General features: G+C 43.1%; 1 protein-coding gene across 1 annotated transcript in view; it reads right to left on the reverse strand.

Moving 5' to 3' along the window:
* Nucleotides 1-470: 470 nt before the first annotated feature.
* The window catches only part of znf804a (zinc finger protein 804A), a 164,506-nt gene continuing 148,085 nt past the window's right edge, over nucleotides 471-16,891 (reverse strand). The window contains exons 3-4 of the mRNA XM_052492592.1: nucleotides 15,871-15,971; nucleotides 471-8,133 (exon numbers count right to left, since the gene is read on the reverse strand). Coding sequence (XP_052348552.1) covers nucleotides 3,834-8,133; nucleotides 15,871-15,971 — 4,401 coding nt within the window. The 3' untranslated portion in view covers nucleotides 471-3,833. The remainder of the gene's footprint in view (nucleotides 8,134-15,870; nucleotides 15,972-16,891) is intronic.

Consider the following 16,891-nt stretch of genomic DNA (forward strand, 5'->3'; position numbering starts at 1 on the left):
CATCTCACAACAGACACATCTCACAACAGACACATCTCACAACAGACACATCTCACACAGACACATCTCATACAGACACATCTCACACAGACACATCTCACACAGACACATCTCACACAGACACATCTCATACAGACACATCTCACACAGACACATCTCACAACAGACACATCTCACAACAGACACATCTCATACAGACACATCTCACACAGACACATCTCACACAGACACAGACACATCTCACACAGACACATCTCACACAGACACATCTCATACAGACACATCTCACACACAGACACATCTCATACAGATACATCTCACAACAGACACATCTCAACACAGACACATCTCATACAGACACATCTCATACAGACACATCTCACAACAGACACATCTCATACAGACACATCTCACAACAGACACAGACACATCTCATACAGACACATCTCAAAACAAAGAGACTCAAGAAGTAGGAATATATCTGCTTAATTTATTTATTTATCTGTTGACACAATTTTAGTAAAAACATAGTTGAATGCTGATAATAATTCATCAGGGTGCTATAAAAACAGAAGTGTATTTTACAATATAAATATGTCTAATTTACAACATGTCTTCTTTTTCTCAGAGCAAGTGGAATTAATTATATTACAGAATGGTAGGACAGTTTTTTTTTAAATCCCGGCAACAGCTACGCTCCCTTACGTATTTATCTGGACAGTGAAGCGATTTCTTTTAATTCATTTAATTACATCGAGCTTGTGTCTCTACTAAACTTGTTTATGTGCATTTGATGTTTGTTTTGGGTGGCGTTTTCAGATTATGTCGAGGCCGTGATTGAAATGAATGGTAAATAATGGCATCGTGTCATTTCGTTCACTTTATTTTTGTTTCTTGAAAGAATATAACATGTTTCTGAAAATGTCGACATTTTATTTTTTTATTTTACTTTATTTCACCTTTATTTAACCAAGTAGGCTAGTTGAGAACACCTTTATTTAACCAGGTAGGCTAGTTGAGAACACCTTTATTTAACCAGGTAGGCTAGTTGAGAACAAGTTCTCATTTGCAACTGCGACCTGGCCAAGATAAAGCATAGCAGTGTGAACAGACAACACAGAGTTACACATGGAGTAAACAATTAACGAGTCAATAACACAGTAGAAAAAATGGGCAGTCTATATACAATGTGTGCAAAAGGCATGAGGAGGTAGGCGAATAATACAATTTTGCAGATTAACACTGGAGTGATAAATGATCAGATGGTCATGTACAGGTAGAGATATTGGTGTGCTAAAGAGCAGAAAAGTAAATAAATAAAAAACAGTATAAAAACAGTATGGGAATGAGGTAGGTGAAAATGGGTGGGCTATTTACCAATAGATGTGGATGCTGCTGTGATTTTTGTGCTCCAGAGTGGTTCGTCGGTCGAAAGGCACTGCATCTCAGTGCTTGAGGCGTCACTACAGACACCCTGGTTCGATTCCGGGCTGTAGTATCACAACCGGCCGTGATTGGGAGTCCCATAGGGCGGCGCACAATTGACCCAGCGTCGTCCAGATCTGGCCTGCGTAGGCCGTCATTGTAAATAAGAATTTGTTCTTAGACAGACCTGCCTTGTTAAATAAAGGTCAAATAAAATATAAAACAGATCATCGTGAATAATGATGAGTGAGACATGTTCAGGGGGTTATGATTTTTGTCATTTTTGTCATGATCATTATTCATGAATAATTTAATGTATCACTCATGAATAATTCATGATTCGCTCATGAATAATTCATGATTCATACATAATCAAGGATAGCACACATATTATTAATGTAGTGGTGTTCGGGAAACATATTCTACTCTCATTTACAATAAAAGTCACTCCAAAATGACACAATACATTGTTGACCATTCATTCCTTTGACAAAAAAAAATGTAATACACTTTAAGGGAATTTGTCCAAATACTTTTAAATGGAGGAACTAGATACAGGCCATTAAAACGGACGCCTTTCTAAACAGTATCAACACACCTTCAAATTAAAGGTGACATTCTGTACGCCTCATATAAACATTTCATTTTTTTTTTTTTTTTTTTAATCTCAAATCCAAAATGCTGCGGTACAGAGCCACATTACATTTGTTTTAGCTTCACAGTCCAAATAAATATGTAGGGGAGTGTATATATATCTACTGTATTACAGCTACACGAAGACCTATGGAGAGGCTTGAAACCACACGGTAACCAGGTTTACATGTCAAATCTGTGTTTTTTTAAAAACATTTTTATTATTATATGTGATTATAAAGACACTTAGGTCATGTTTTATACAAAAGAAAACGAGTTGATTAGACATTTTAACCCATTTTGTCTTTGCTATCCTACTTCTGAATCAGAAAGGGGTCAACATTTATGTCAAATATGAAGACGTGTAACATCGAAGTCATCAGAACCAGAACCATCAGAATATTAGTTGTGTTTCTTGTTCAGAAACTAAGGAGGGATGGCTGTAAAATAGAATTAATAAATAAATAAATGAATAAATACAAATAGAGTGGTCTAAATTAATTAAACTAAGGAGGGATGGCTGTAAAATAGAATTAATAAATAAATAAATGAATAAATACAAATAGAGTGGTCTAAATTAATTAAACTAAGGAGGGATGGCTGTAAAATAGAATTAATAAATAAATAAATGAATAAATACAAATAGAGTGGTCTAAATTAATTAAACTAAGGAGGGATGGCTGTAAAATAGAATTAATAAATAAATAAATGAATAAATACAAATAGAGTGGTCTAAATTAATTTTAGAGTCAGATGGGTTAATCTTTACAACAACAAAACAAAAAAAAAACATATTTTAGGACAAACTTTATACTGTAGGATCTGGATCAACTCAGGGGTAAATGTTACATGAATGAATTGTCATCATTTAGGAAAGCAAATGAACGTGGAGTGAACGTCATCGACACGTGCTATTACACCAGATACAACACTTTATTGTGTGTGTGTGTGTGTGTGTGTGTTCATGTTTAATTGAACTAGAATTGCATTAAAATGCCCAAAGGTAGACTATTGAAGCACTTGACTGGCAAAATAAAATAAAAACAACAGACTATAGAAATACCACAGACTTTAATAATGACTCTACCTGGGACAGTTTCTACATCACACTGTTTTAGTTTTTGTTAAATGTGCACACACACACACACACACACACACGTCTTAATGCTTTAGTTATGCTTGATTGTCTCTCCAAAGGAAATATTTCTGTCTAGTGTAGTCTTCATGAAAAGCACGTATCACTCTGAATACTACAGAAGCCTTGCCCCTGATACAACAGGATGTTACAGGAAGATAATTACATAACTACATGGGGGTAAAAAGTATGAGCTGGAAGTAAATTACATGTTTTGTTGGAAGCAACAAAAGGAAACATGATTGAATAGTCTGCAGTGGGGATACAATGTCTTAAAACATGGGCTGCAAGTGGGGATACAATGTCTTAAAACATGGGCTGCACTGGGGAAGTGATGTCTTAAAACATGGGCTGCACTGGGGATGTGATGTCTTAAAACATGGGCTGCAAGTGGGGATACAATGTCTTAAAACATGGGCTGCACTGGGGATGTGATGTCTTAAAACATGGGCTGCACTGGGGATGTGATGTCTTAAAACATGGGCTGCAAGTGGGGATGTGATGTCTTAAAACATGGGCTGCAAGTGGGGATGTGATGTCTTAAAACATGGGCTGCACTGGGGATGTGATGTCTTAAAACATGGGCTGCAAGTGGGGATGTGATGTCTTAAAACATGGGCTGCACTGGGGATGTGATGTCTTAAAACATGGGCTGCAGTGGGATGACGGTGGGATGTGGGTGTGACTGAAGCATCGAGGGAGGGAACATGTTTGGGCGGGGCATGGCGTGGAACGTCACTGCCATCGGGTGGTGATGTAAACTGGGCGGGGCCACAACAGAGAGATGCGATGTTGAGGTAAGAAAGGGAGAAGGTCCAGGGGGACACACATCCGCTCCCATAGGCCGGCGGCTGACTGGGACCGGCAGGACCTGGGGGAAGAGCGGGGGCTGGGGATGAGGGGGCAGGAAGGCTGCATGGTGGTAGGCATGGTGGTGCTGGTGGTGGAGAATGGTGATGGACCCGTTAGGCACGGGAGACAGGTGGACGGGGTGGAGCATGGGAGGACAGGAGGGAGACATGGGGACAGGAGACCCAGGCAGGACAGGCTTCATCTTCCCTGGGAACACCTGGTGTTGCCGATGGTGATGGAGGATGTGTCTATGGGTCTGGATTTGAAGGACACAGTGGTGTTTCTCCATGCCGTCAGACGGGTGCTGCGGATGGAAACTCGGAGGTCTGTGATTGTGGAAAGGGCTAGCGGGTCTATGATAGGGACTACACAGGCTGCCTGTAATGTTAAGGCCTCCTAGCCTCAGGCCCTCCCTGATCCCCATCTCGTCATTAACCCTAATCCCAGGATAACACCTCTGGTGCTGGGTATGACCCTGGGGAGGCTGGGGGCTGTGGCACCTCTGTTGGTTGGGATAGCTCTGGAAACTATGCTGACAGGACTTGTCCGGGCCCGTATTCTGTATCTGAAACCTCTGTGGAGTGATGAATGGAGGGGTGATCTCTCTCGCACCTAGTGGACTGACATGAGCTGCTACTGTCAGTGTTTGTCTTGTTATACAATCTTCTCCATTGTTGCTCATTTCTAGATTATGTACCATGATCGGGAGAGAAACATTGGGAGAGTTTTGGAGACAAATAGTGATGTGTTTGTTTTCATTAGTAATACTGATTATTTCCGGGGGATTTGGGGGATCTTGTACAGGCCCAGGTAGAGACGGAGAGGAAGAACTGTCTTCTTTGACGCTGGGAACATTGTTCTGAATCTGGAGCCGAAGAGAGCCTCCCATTGGCTTACTGCTGCGCTCTACAGCTGGCTGACTCGGGGCACTACAGCTGGCCAGTGGACCTTTAACAACAGGGTATTCTACATACGTATTCATTAGATTCTGGAGGTTCATCTTACATCTGTCATCAGACTGTATATCCACAGGAGGTTCTGCCATGTGAACATTGTGACCTACAGGAGGGTCTGAGATGTGAACATTGTGACCTACAGGAGGTTCTGAGATGAGAACATTGTGACCTACAGGAAGGTCTGAGATGAGAACATTGTGACCTACAGGAGGTTCTGAGATGTGAACATTGTGACCTACAGGAAGGTCTGAGATGAGAACATTGTGATCTACAGGAAGGTCTGAGATGAGAACATTGTGATCTACAGGAGGTTCTGAGATGTGAACATTGTGACCTACAGGAGGTTCTGAGATGTGAACATTGTGACCTACAGGAGGGTCTGAGATGAGAACATTGTGACCTACAGGAGGGTCTGAGATGTGAACATTGTGACCTATAGGAGGGTCTGAGATGTGAACATTGTGACCTACAGGAGGTTCTGAGATGTGAACATTGTGACCTACAGGAAGGTCTGAGATGAGAACATTGTGACCTACAGGAGGGTCTGAGATGAGAACATTGTGACCTACAGGAGGGTCTGAGATGAGAACATTGTGATCTACAGGAAGGTCTGAGATGAGAACATTGTGACCTACAGGAGGTTCTGAGATGTGAACATTGTGACCTACAGGAGGTTCTGAGATGTGAGGAGCATAACTGTCCCCTCTCTGCCTCTTCCTCCGTCTCCCCGCCCCACCACAGGAAACACAGACAGACCAAGAGGACCCCCCCTCAACCACTGAACCATCTGGCCCATTGGGCTCTACCATTACAGGTGACTGACACTTGGTGCATGGGACCTGGTGGTCAAAGCGTTGCTCATCAGCATCAAGCAAAGATGATGCTGTCCGCTTCCTTCTCAACGATCGACCGATACAACAACAGTCTTTACCACAGCTCTCTGTTGAAAGGGATTTAGTCATGCTTGGTTTTTGGGTAATGGTCCCTGGGCTTTGTGGTGACAGATGTGTCATCACCATGGTTCGTTTTTGTCTAACAGCCCCAGCGGGGTTCTCTGTGCAGGGTTTGTCGTGGCTCTGTGAGCTCTGTGGGCTCTGTGAGCTCTGTGGGCTCTGTGGGCTCTGTGGGCTCTGTGAGCTCTGTGAGCTCAGTGGGCTCTGTGGGCTCTGTGAGCTCTGTGAGTCGTGTCCCGCAGCGTTTCTCTGTTCTGTTGATGGATCGACTGGGTCTCTCCTGCCGTCGTTCCCGAACACCTTTTCAGAATCCGTGACGCCCTCATCACAGAGACTGAGGCTGCCCGCTGATCCGCTTAGACTGCCTGCTGTTTCCTGTCTGCTCCTCTCTTTCTCCCTCTCCTCTCTCTCCTCCCCTTCTCTCTCTTCCCCCTCTCTCTCCTCCCCACGTCTCTCCTCCCTCACTATTTTCACCCTCTCTCTCTCCCTGTCCTCTGTGGCAGAGGGAGCAGCGTGGCCGCTGTCAGCCTGATTTTGAGCTGATTGCTTTGACTTCTCTAATGGCTGTGAAGTGGGGCCTCTAAATTGGCTATCAAGTCCTTCCCGACACTCCGACGGTCTCTGGAATTTGTTGCGTTTCTCTGCATCGCTCTCCACACCTCCATCCGTCTCAGTCTCTCTGTGCCTCTCTTCCTCATATCCTCCTCTCCTCCTTCTCCGTCTCCTTCTCTTCTTCTTCTTGTGGCTCCTGTAATGGCGCCGGTCTCTGGATTTCCATTTCTTGATGCCTGCTGCTCTCTTGCCAGTCTGATCTTTTGACTGACTACTAGATTCACCACTGCTGTAGACTCTGCTGTGTCTCTTCAGTTGCAAGCTGCCGATTTCTGTGTCTATGTCACTCATGTGGTGATCACATATGAGACAATCCTTCCTCTCCACTGTCTCCCTGTCATCTCTGATAGGGATATGATGGTCTGGCCTTGAGTAGGCCTCTTTGTTGTGCTTGTTGTTTATTAGTTCCTCAGAACAGACAGAGGTTGAGCCGATACACAACGCCTCAGATAACCTCGGCTCCGTCTTACTCTGACTGTCACCAGTACGAACCTTCGCCCTGCTCTGCGACTGCTGCGAGGCCCTAAAGTCAAAATGGAGTGGATTGCAGCTGTAGGAGAGACAGGGCTCTGTCCTGGTGAAGGTCAGCATCTCTGAAGGCCATTGGAGAACAGTGTATCCATCTTTGCTGAGCACAGAGAAGAACGGCTGACTGGGCTTGGTGAAAGGACACGACAGGGTCTTCACCACCACCTTAATGTCTTCTCCTTTCTCTCTCGCAGTCCCAGGACGCTCAGAGGACTGAGAGGAGGAGGAGGAGACGTTCTCAGGGGGACCATCAGAACTGCTAATGGAGAAGTGTTCTTCCCCCGAGACACTCCTTTCTACTTTATGAACTTGTTGCTGTTTACATGTTTCCGGTTCAGCCTCTGTTGAGCCGTTTTTCTGAGTTTCCTCAGAGTTCTGTGTATCTAATACTGTGTCTGGGTCATCTAGGGGAATGTGACAAAGGGATGCAGGTGATTGGGAGACAGAGGACACATAATGTCTGGCGATGTCCTCCGAGTTAACCAGCACAGAATACAGATGTGATGCCTGTGGAGGCATGGGGATGTCAGACCTGGACAGTGTATCTGATGACTTCTGGCTCCCCTCACTAACACCGTTAGGGCTAAGATCGCCAGGCTTAGTGCCGTTAATCTCCACACCCGCAAAACCCCGTCCTTTCTCCTCTGCAGTGGTTGACACAGGGACGTTCAGCTCAACGAGGGGAATTCTGAGCTTCCGTGTTCCGGTACGTTCTTTAGAACCCTCCTCAGTGTTCTCACAGAACACGGCCGCTGCAGAATCCAGCTTCACCGATGCTTTCTTTGGGAATGAGAACGAGAAGGCGATCTTGTGCCTTTTGTAGGTTTGTTTCTTGGCCTTGCCGTTGTACGGCCAGTACGATGTCTGCTGGGTCTTGCTGTTGGAGGCCAGGCCAGTGCTGGTGCCTGTGGTGTGGTTGTGGGTGCCGGTCTCCAGCACGGTGGAGTTGTGGCTCTCTTCTGACAGTCCATCAGTCTCTCTGCAGCTGGCGTCCACAGCTACAGTAGTAGACTTGAACTTGGGGCCACTGCCTGGAGCGCTGAAATAGAAAAATAAACATTTGAATGAATACATGTTACTCCGTTGTTATGTGCAAATCCCTCAAGGATATTAATGCTCATAATTCATGTGGATATACTTAAGCAAGGACTCAAACCTAGATGGCTGCAGTGTACACTTCAGTTATACAGTGTATCCAGTATATCCATTTTACAGTTTATTTATTTATCTTCTTCAACAAGGGTTCTGCTTTGATCCTCACAGTTCTTTGAAGAACCTTAGGGTTCTTGGCACTGACAATTTCCCCAAAAAAGGTTAGGAGGTACGGTTCATCGAGGAACCTCCTTAGTAGGTGTGGGGGGGGTTCTTGAAGGAATTGCACAACTAAAACATTTGGATTTAAATTTGATAGGACAGCAGATGTAGGCACTTAACTGAAAAAAAAAATGTAATAAAGCTCTCCTCAATTTAAGGTAAGGTTTGTCCTTTGTATGATCTAAACGTAATTGTTTCATGATAATTCCATATACATCTTTTGCAATTTATGCAAATCTTTCTGAAGCAGAAAATGAACACAATTCAATGGATATCAATCAACAAAGAGTAGGCTATGAGAATATGTTGAAAGCTGTATTGGGTGCAGATGACTCACTTTGCGTCTGTGTCTGCAGGTATGCAGACGAGGAGTTAAACAATTTGTCGCTCTGGATAAGAGCGTCTGCTAAATGACTTAAATGTAAATGTAAATGTAAACAAAGGTATGTTATGCAGATCACATCTTCCTCTCTTACCTCTTCAATGAATATCCCATAGATGTTTACATTATGGACATGGGATGTGCATGAAAACCACTATAGTCAAGGGTGGCAGGTAACCTAGTGGTTAGAGTGTAGAGGTGGCAGGTAACCTAGTGGTTAGAGTGTAGAGGTGGCAGGTAACCTAGTGGTTAGAGTGTAGAGGTGGTAGGTAACCTAGTGGTTAGAGTGTAGAGGTGGTAGGTAACCTAGTGGTTAGAGTGTAGAGGTGGTAGGTAACCTAGTGGTTAGAGTGTAGAGGTGGCAGGTAACCTAGTGGTTAGAGTGTAGAGGTGGTAGGTAACCTAGTGGTTAGAGTGTAGAGGTGGCAGGTAACCTAGTGGTTAGAGTGTAGAGGTGGTAGGTAACCTAGTGGTTAGGTGGTGGTAACCTAGTGGTTAGAGGTGGGTGGCAGGGTAACCTAGTGGTTAGAGTGTAGAGGTGGCAGGTAACCTAGTGGTTAGAGTGTAGAGGTGGCAGGTAACCTAGGTGGTTAGAGTGTAGAGGTGGGGTGGCAGGTAACCTAGCGGTTAGAGTGTAGAGGTGGCAGGTAACCTAGTGGTTAGAGTGTAGAGGTGGCAGGTAACCTAGTGGTTAGAGTGTAGAGGTGGTAGGTAACCTAGTGGTTAGAGTGTAGAGGTGGCAGGTAACCTAGTGGTTAGAGTGTAGAGGTGGCAGGTAACCTAGTGGTTAGAGTGTAGAGGTGGTAGGTAACCTAGTGGTTAGAGTGTAGAGGTGGCAGGTAACCTAGTGGTTAGAGTGTAGAGGTGGTAGGTAACCTAGTGGTTAGAGTGTAGAGGTGGCAGGTAACCTAGTGGTTAGAGTGTAGAGGTGGTAGGTAACCTAGTGGTTAGAGTGTAGAGGTGGTAGGTAACCTAGTGGTTAGAGTGTAGAGGTGGCAGGTAACCTAGTGGTTAGAGTGTAGAGGTGGTAGGTAACCTAGTGGTTAGAGTGTAGAGGTGGCAGGTAACCTAGTGGTTAGAGTGTAGAGGTGGTAGGTAACCTAGTGGTTAGAGTGTAGGGGTGGCAGGTAACCTAGTGGTTAGAGTGTAGAGGTGGTAGGTAACCTAGTGGTTAGAGTGTAGGGGTGGCAGGTAACCTAGCGGTTAGAGTGTAGAGGTGGCAGGTAACCTAGTGGTTAGAGTGTAGAGGTGGTAGGTAACCTAGTGGTTAGAGTGTAGAGGTGGAAGGTAACCTAGCGGTTAGAGTGTAGAGGTGGCAGGTAACCTAGTGGTTAGAGTGTAGAGGTGGCAGGTAACCTAGTGGTTAGAGTGTAGAGGTGGTAGGTAACCTAGTGGTTAGAGTGTAGAGGTAACCTATGGTTAGGTAACCTAGTGGTTAGAACCTAGCGTGTAGAGGTGGTAGGTAACCTAGTGGTTAGAGTGTAGAGGTGGCAGGTAACCTAGTGGTTAGAGTGTAGAGGTGGCAGGTAACCTAGTGGTTAGAGTGTAGAGGTGGCAGGTAACCTAGTGGTTAGAGTGGTTAGAGGTGGTAGGTAACCTAGTGGTTAGAGTGTAGAGGTGGTAGGTAACCTTAGAGTGTAGAGGTGGTTAGGTGGTTAGAGTGTAGAGGTGGTAGGTAACCTAGTGGTTAGAGTGTAGAGGTGGCAGGTAACCTAGTGGTTAGAGTGTAGAGGTGGCAGGGTAGCCTAGTGGTTAGAGTGTAGAGGTGGCAGGTAACCTAGTGGTTAGAGTGTAGAGGTGGCAGGTAACCTAGTGTTTAGAGTGGTAGAGGTGGTAGGTAACCTAGTGGTTAGAGTGTAGAGGTGGTAGGTAACCTAGTGGTTAGAGTGTAGAGGTGGTAGGTAACCTAGTGGTTAGAGTGTAGAGGTGGTAGGTAACCTAGGTGGTGTAGGTAAACCTAGTGGTTAGAGTGTAGAGGTGGTAGGTAACCTAGTGGTTAGAGTGTAACCTAGCGGTTAGAGTGTAGAGGTAACCTAGTGGTTAGAGTGTAGAGGTGGCAGGTAACCTAGTGGTTAGAGTGTAGAGGTGGTAACCTAGTGGTTAGAGTGTAGAGGTGGTAGGTAACCTAGTGGTTAGAGTGTAGAGGTGGTAGGTAACCTAGTGGTTAGAGTGTAGAGGTGGTAGGTAACCTAGTGGTTAGAGTGTAGAGGTGGTAGGTAACCTAGTGGTTAGAGTGTAGAGGTGGTAACCTAGTGGTTAGAGTGTAGAGGTGGCAGGTAACCTAGTGGTTAGAGTGTAGAGGTGGCAGGTAACCTAGTGGTTAGAGTGTAGAGGTGGCAGGTAACCTAGTGGTTAGAGTGTAGAGGTGGTAACCTAGTGGTTAGAGTGTAGAGGTGGTAGGTAACCTAGTGGTTAGAGTGTAGAGGTGGCAGGTAACCTAGTGGTTAGAGTGTAGAGGTGGTAGGTAACCTAGTGGTTAGAGTGTAGAGGTGGTAGGTAACCTAGTGGTTAGAGTGTAGAGGTGGTAGGTAACCTAGTGTTTAGAGTGTAGAGGGTTAGGCAGGGTAGCCTAGTGGTTAGAGTGTAGAGGCGGCAGGGTTAGCCCTAGTGGTTAGAGTGTAGAGGTGGTAGGTAACCTAGTGGTTAGAGTGTAGAGGGTGGTAGGTAACCTAGTGGTTAGAGTGTAGAGGTGGTAGGTAACCTAGTGGTTAGAGTGTAGGTAACCTAGGGTGGTGTAGGTAACCTAGTGGTTAGAGTGTAGAGGTGGCAGGTAACCTAGTGGTTAGAGTGTAGAGGTGGCAGGTAACCTAGTGGTTAGAGTGTAGAGGTGGTAGGTAACCTAGTGGTTAGAGTGTAGAGGTGGTAGGTAACCTAGTGGTTAGAGTGTAGAGGTGGTAGGTAACCTAGTGGTTAGAGTGTAGAGGTGGTAGGTAACCTAGTGGTTAGAGTGTAGAGGTGGTAGGTAACCTAGTGGTTAGAGTGTAGAGGTGGTAGGTAACCTAGTGGTTAGAGTGTAGAGGTGGTAGGTAACCTAGTGGTTAGAGTGTAGAGGTGGTAGGTAACCTAGTGGTTAGAGTGTAGAGGTGGTAGGTAACCTAGTGGTTAGAGTGTAGAGGTGGTAGGTAACCTGGTTAGTGGTGGCAGGTAACCTAGTGGTTAGAGGTGGCAGGTAACCTAGTGGTTAGAGTGTAGAGGTGGTAGGTAACCTAGTGGTTAGAGTGTAGAGGTGGCCTAGGGTAACCTAGTGGTTAGAGTGTAGAGGTGGCAGGTAACCTAGTGGTTAGAGTGTAGAGTGGTAGGTAACCTAGTGGTTAGGTGTAGGTGGTAGGTAACCTAGTGGTTAGAGTGTAGAGGTGGTAGGTAACCTAGTGGTTAGAGTGTAGAGGTGGTAGGTAACCTAGTGGTTAGAGTGTAGAGGTGGTAGGTAACCTAGTGGTTAGAGTGTAGAGGTGGTAGGTAACCTAGTGGTTAGAGCACTGGATCGAATCCCCCGGGCTGACAAGGTAAAAATCTGTTGTTCTACCCCATGAACAATGAACAAGGACGTGCCTAGTTAAATAAATTACCACAAAAAAATAAAAAATATATTAATACTGTCGTATGCATGTTTTATTAAACATCTGTATAATAAAAAATAAAAATCAAATGGATTCACAGACATCACTCTCCCGACATCTCTGATGAATATAACAGGAAACCTTTCCAGTCACTATGGAAACGGAGAACATCAACACATCAACATCAACACGCCAGAGGATATACCCATTGGACTTGGGACTCTGCTGGGAGTTTACCTCAAATTTAGATTTTTTTTTTATTCCTAGGCCGTCATTGAAAATAAGAATTTGTTCTTAAACTGACTTGCCTAGTAAAATAAAGGTGAAATTAAAAATGTAACAAAACTTTAAACACACAATGCAACAATTACATGTGAGGTTGCAAACCCTAGTCTGTCTTTTTTTTATGGCGGTTTGGGAGTAGTGGCTTTTTCCTTGCTGAGCGGCCTTTCAGGTTGTCGATATAGGATTTTACTGTGGATTTAGATATGTTGTACCTGTTTCCTACAGCATCTTCACAAAGTCCTTTGCTGTTGTTCTTTGCTGTTGTTTAGCCCTACACTTTTTGCACCAAAGTATGTTCATCTCTAGGAGACAGAACGCGTCTCCTTCCTGAGTGGTATGACGGCTGCGTGCTCCCATGGTGTTTATACTTGCGTACTATTGTTTGTACAGATGAACGTGGTACCTTCAGGCGTTTGGAAATTACTCCCAAGGATGAACCAGACTTGTGGAGGTCTACAATTGTTTTTTGAGATCTTGGTTTATTTCCTTTGATTTTCCCATGATGTCAAGCAAAGAGGCACTGAGTTTGAAGGCAGGCCTTGAAATACATCCACAGGTACACCTCCAAATGAATCAAATGATGTCAATTAGCCTATCAGAAGCTTCTAAAGCCATGACATCATTTTCTGGAGTTTTCCAAGCTGTTTAAAGGCACAGTCAACTTAGTGTATGTAAACTGCTGACCCACTGAAATTGTGACACCGTGAATTCTAAGTGAAATAATCTGTGTGTAAACCAATTGTTGGAAAAATGACTTGTGTCATGCACAAAATAGATGTCCTAACCGACTTGCCAAAACTATAGTTTGTTAACAAGAAATTTGTGGAGTGGTTTAAAAATGACTCCAACCTAAATGTACGTAAACTTCTGACTTCACCCGTATGAGGGTTCCCCAACAGTTTACGTTTGAAGAACCCCTAAAGGATAATTTAGGAACCTTTTCTTTTTAGAGTGTAACCAAGATGGTTAAAACTATAAATACACCCAGCAGGACAAGATGGTTAAAACTATAAATAAACCCAGCAGGACAAGATGGTTAAAACTATAAATAAACCCAGCAGGACAAGATGGTTAAAACTATAAATAAACCCAGCAGGACAAGATGGTTAAAACTATAAATAAACCCAGCAGGACAAGATGGTTGTAATTATGAATAAACCCAGCAGGACAAGATGGTTGTAATTATGAATAAACCCAGCAGGACAAGATGGTTGTAATTATGAATAAACCCAGCAGGACAAGATGGTTAAAACTATAAATAAACCCAGCAGGACAAGATGGTTGTAATTATGAATAAACCCAGCAGGACAAGATGGTTGTAATTATGAATAAACCCAGCAGGACAAGATGGTTAAAACTATAAATAAACCCAGCAGGACAAGATGGTTGTAATTATGAATAAACCCAGCAGGACAAGATGGTTGTAATTATGAATAAACCCAGCAGGACAAGATGGTTGTAATTATGAATAAACCCAGCAGGACAAGATGGTTGTAATTATGAATAAACCCAGCAGGACAAGATGGTTAAAACTATAAATAAACCCAGCAGGACAAGATGGTTGTAATTATGAATAAACCCAGCAGGACAAGATGGTTGTAATTATGAATAAACCCAGCAGGACAAGATGGTTGTAATTATGAATAAACCCAGCAGGACAAGATGGTTAAAACTATAAATAAACCCAGCAGGACAAGATGGTTGTAATTATGAATAAACCCAGCAGGACAAGATGGTTGTAATTATCAATAAACCCAGCAGGACAAGATGGTTGTAATTATGAATAAACCCAGCAGGACAAGATGGTTGTAATTATGAATAAACCCAGCAGGACAAGATGGTTGTAATTATGAATAAACCCAGCAGGACAAGATGGTTGTAATTATGAATAAACCCAGCAGGACAAGATGGTTGTAATTATGAATAAACCCAGCAGGACAAGATGGTTGTAATTATGAATAAACCCAGCAGGACAAGATGGTTGTAATTATGAATAAACCCAGCAGGACAAGATGGTTGTAATTATGAATAAACCCAGCAGGACAAGATGGTTGTAATTATGAATAAACCCAGCAGGACAAGATGGTTGTAATTATGAATAAACCCAGCAGGACAAGATGGTTGTAATTATGAATAAACCCAGCAGGACAAGATGGTTGTAATTATGAATAAACCCAGCAGGACAAGATGGTTGTAATTATGAATAAACCCAGCAGGACAAGATGGTTGTAATTATGAATAAACCCAGCAGGACAAGATGGTTGTAATTATGAATAATAAACCCAGCAGGACAAGATGGTTGTAATTATGAATAAACCCAGCAGGACAAGATGGTTGTAATTATGAATAAACCCAGCAGGACAAGATGGTTGTAATTATGAATAAACCCAGCAGGACAAGATGGTTGTAATTATGAATAAACCCAGCAGGACAAGATGGTTGTAATTATGAATAAACCCAGCAGGACAAGATGGTTGTAATTAGGAATAAACCCAGCAGGACAAGATGGTTGTAATTATGAATAAACCCAGCAGGACAAGATGGTTGTAATTATGAATAAACCCAGCAGGACAAGATGGTTGTAATTATGAATAAACCCAGCAGGACAAGATGGTTGTAATTATGAATAAACCCAGCAGGACAAGATGGTTGTAATTATGAATAAACCCAGCAGGACAAGATGGTTGTAATTATGAATAAACCCAGCAGGACAAGATGGTTGTAATTATGAATACACCCAGCAGGACAAGATGGTTAAAACTATAAATGAACCCAGCAGGACAAGATGGTTGTAATTATGAATACACCCAGCAGGACAAGAAGGTTGAAATTATAAATTATAAATACAGCTAGCAGGAAGAGAAGGTTGAAATTATAAATTATAAATACAGCTAGCAGGAAAAGAAGGTTGAAATTATAAATTATAAATACAGCTAGCAGGAAAAGAAGGTTGAAATTATAAATTATAAATACAGCTAGCAGGAAAAGAAGGTTGAAATTATAAATTATAAATACACCCAGCAGGACAAGAAGGTTGAAATGATGCCATTCGAACCTGATTAAAAGCAGAAATGACAACATTACAACCTGAAGATGTTCTTTGTGACTATTAGCCCGCTTTAAATGTCAGGAACTATTAAACATTATCTGTGACAGATCACATCCCGTAGGCAAGAGGTACTTGGACCAATGATTGTAACCAAATCCTGGAGGTATGTTACTGGGTTTCTATACACACCATTGGACCTCTCTGCGTTGTTCGGCCAGCTCATGTAACCTCTGGAGTGCCCTCTCCTGTTTCCTCTCATCCTTCCTGGTTTTAGAAGGCCAAATTATAAACTTATAAATTCAGCTTGAGCCGGAAGGATGGCAGAGAACAAATATTCATAAATATCTCCATCATCGACAAGAATTAAGGTTGAAAAATAACCTTATTATAAGTGGATACACACCAGGGCCCAAGTGGTGTACTATATCGGAGAAGGTTGAAATCTTGATGAGGCCATTCGAACCTGATTACCTCTCCCCAAATGACAACATCTAATCTAACAATGTTCTATGTGACTATCTAATCCCACTTTAAATGGAAGGAACTATCTAATCCCACACTATATCTGGAAGGAGATACATCTAATCCCACACTAGGCAAGAGATACTTAATCCCACACAATGAAGGAGATTGTAACCAAATATATGGAAGGTATGTTCCCACACTGGAAGTTTCTAATCCACACCATTGGAAGGAGATCATCTAATCCCACACTTATATGGAAGGAGCTCATGTAACCTCTGGAAGTGCCCTCTCCTGTTTGGAAGGAGATCTCTAATCCTTCCTGGTTTTAGAAGGCCATACATTAATCCCAAACTCTCTGGAAGGAGCTACCTAATCCCACACTATATATGGAAGGAGATAATCTAATCCCACACTATATATGTTTGAGATACATCTAATCCCACAAATATATTAAGGAGATACATCTAATCCCAAAAATGGAAGGAGATACCATCTAATTTCCACTATAGTGGATAGGAGATACCAGGGCCTAATCCCACACTATATATGGAGAGATACATCTAATCCCACATCTTATATTGAAGGAGATACATCTAATCCCAGCACTATATTACCATCTAATCCCACACTATATATGGAAGGAGATACATCTAATCCCACAATGTATATGGAAGGAGATACATCTAATCCCACACTATATATGGAAGGAGATACATCTAATCCCACACTATATATGGAAGGAGAT

The sequence above is a fragment of the Oncorhynchus keta genome, chromosome 34 (genome assembly GCF_023373465.1).
Source record: "Oncorhynchus keta strain PuntledgeMale-10-30-2019 chromosome 34, Oket_V2, whole genome shotgun sequence".
In the NCBI taxonomy this organism is placed as follows: domain Eukaryota; kingdom Metazoa; phylum Chordata; class Actinopteri; order Salmoniformes; family Salmonidae; genus Oncorhynchus; species Oncorhynchus keta.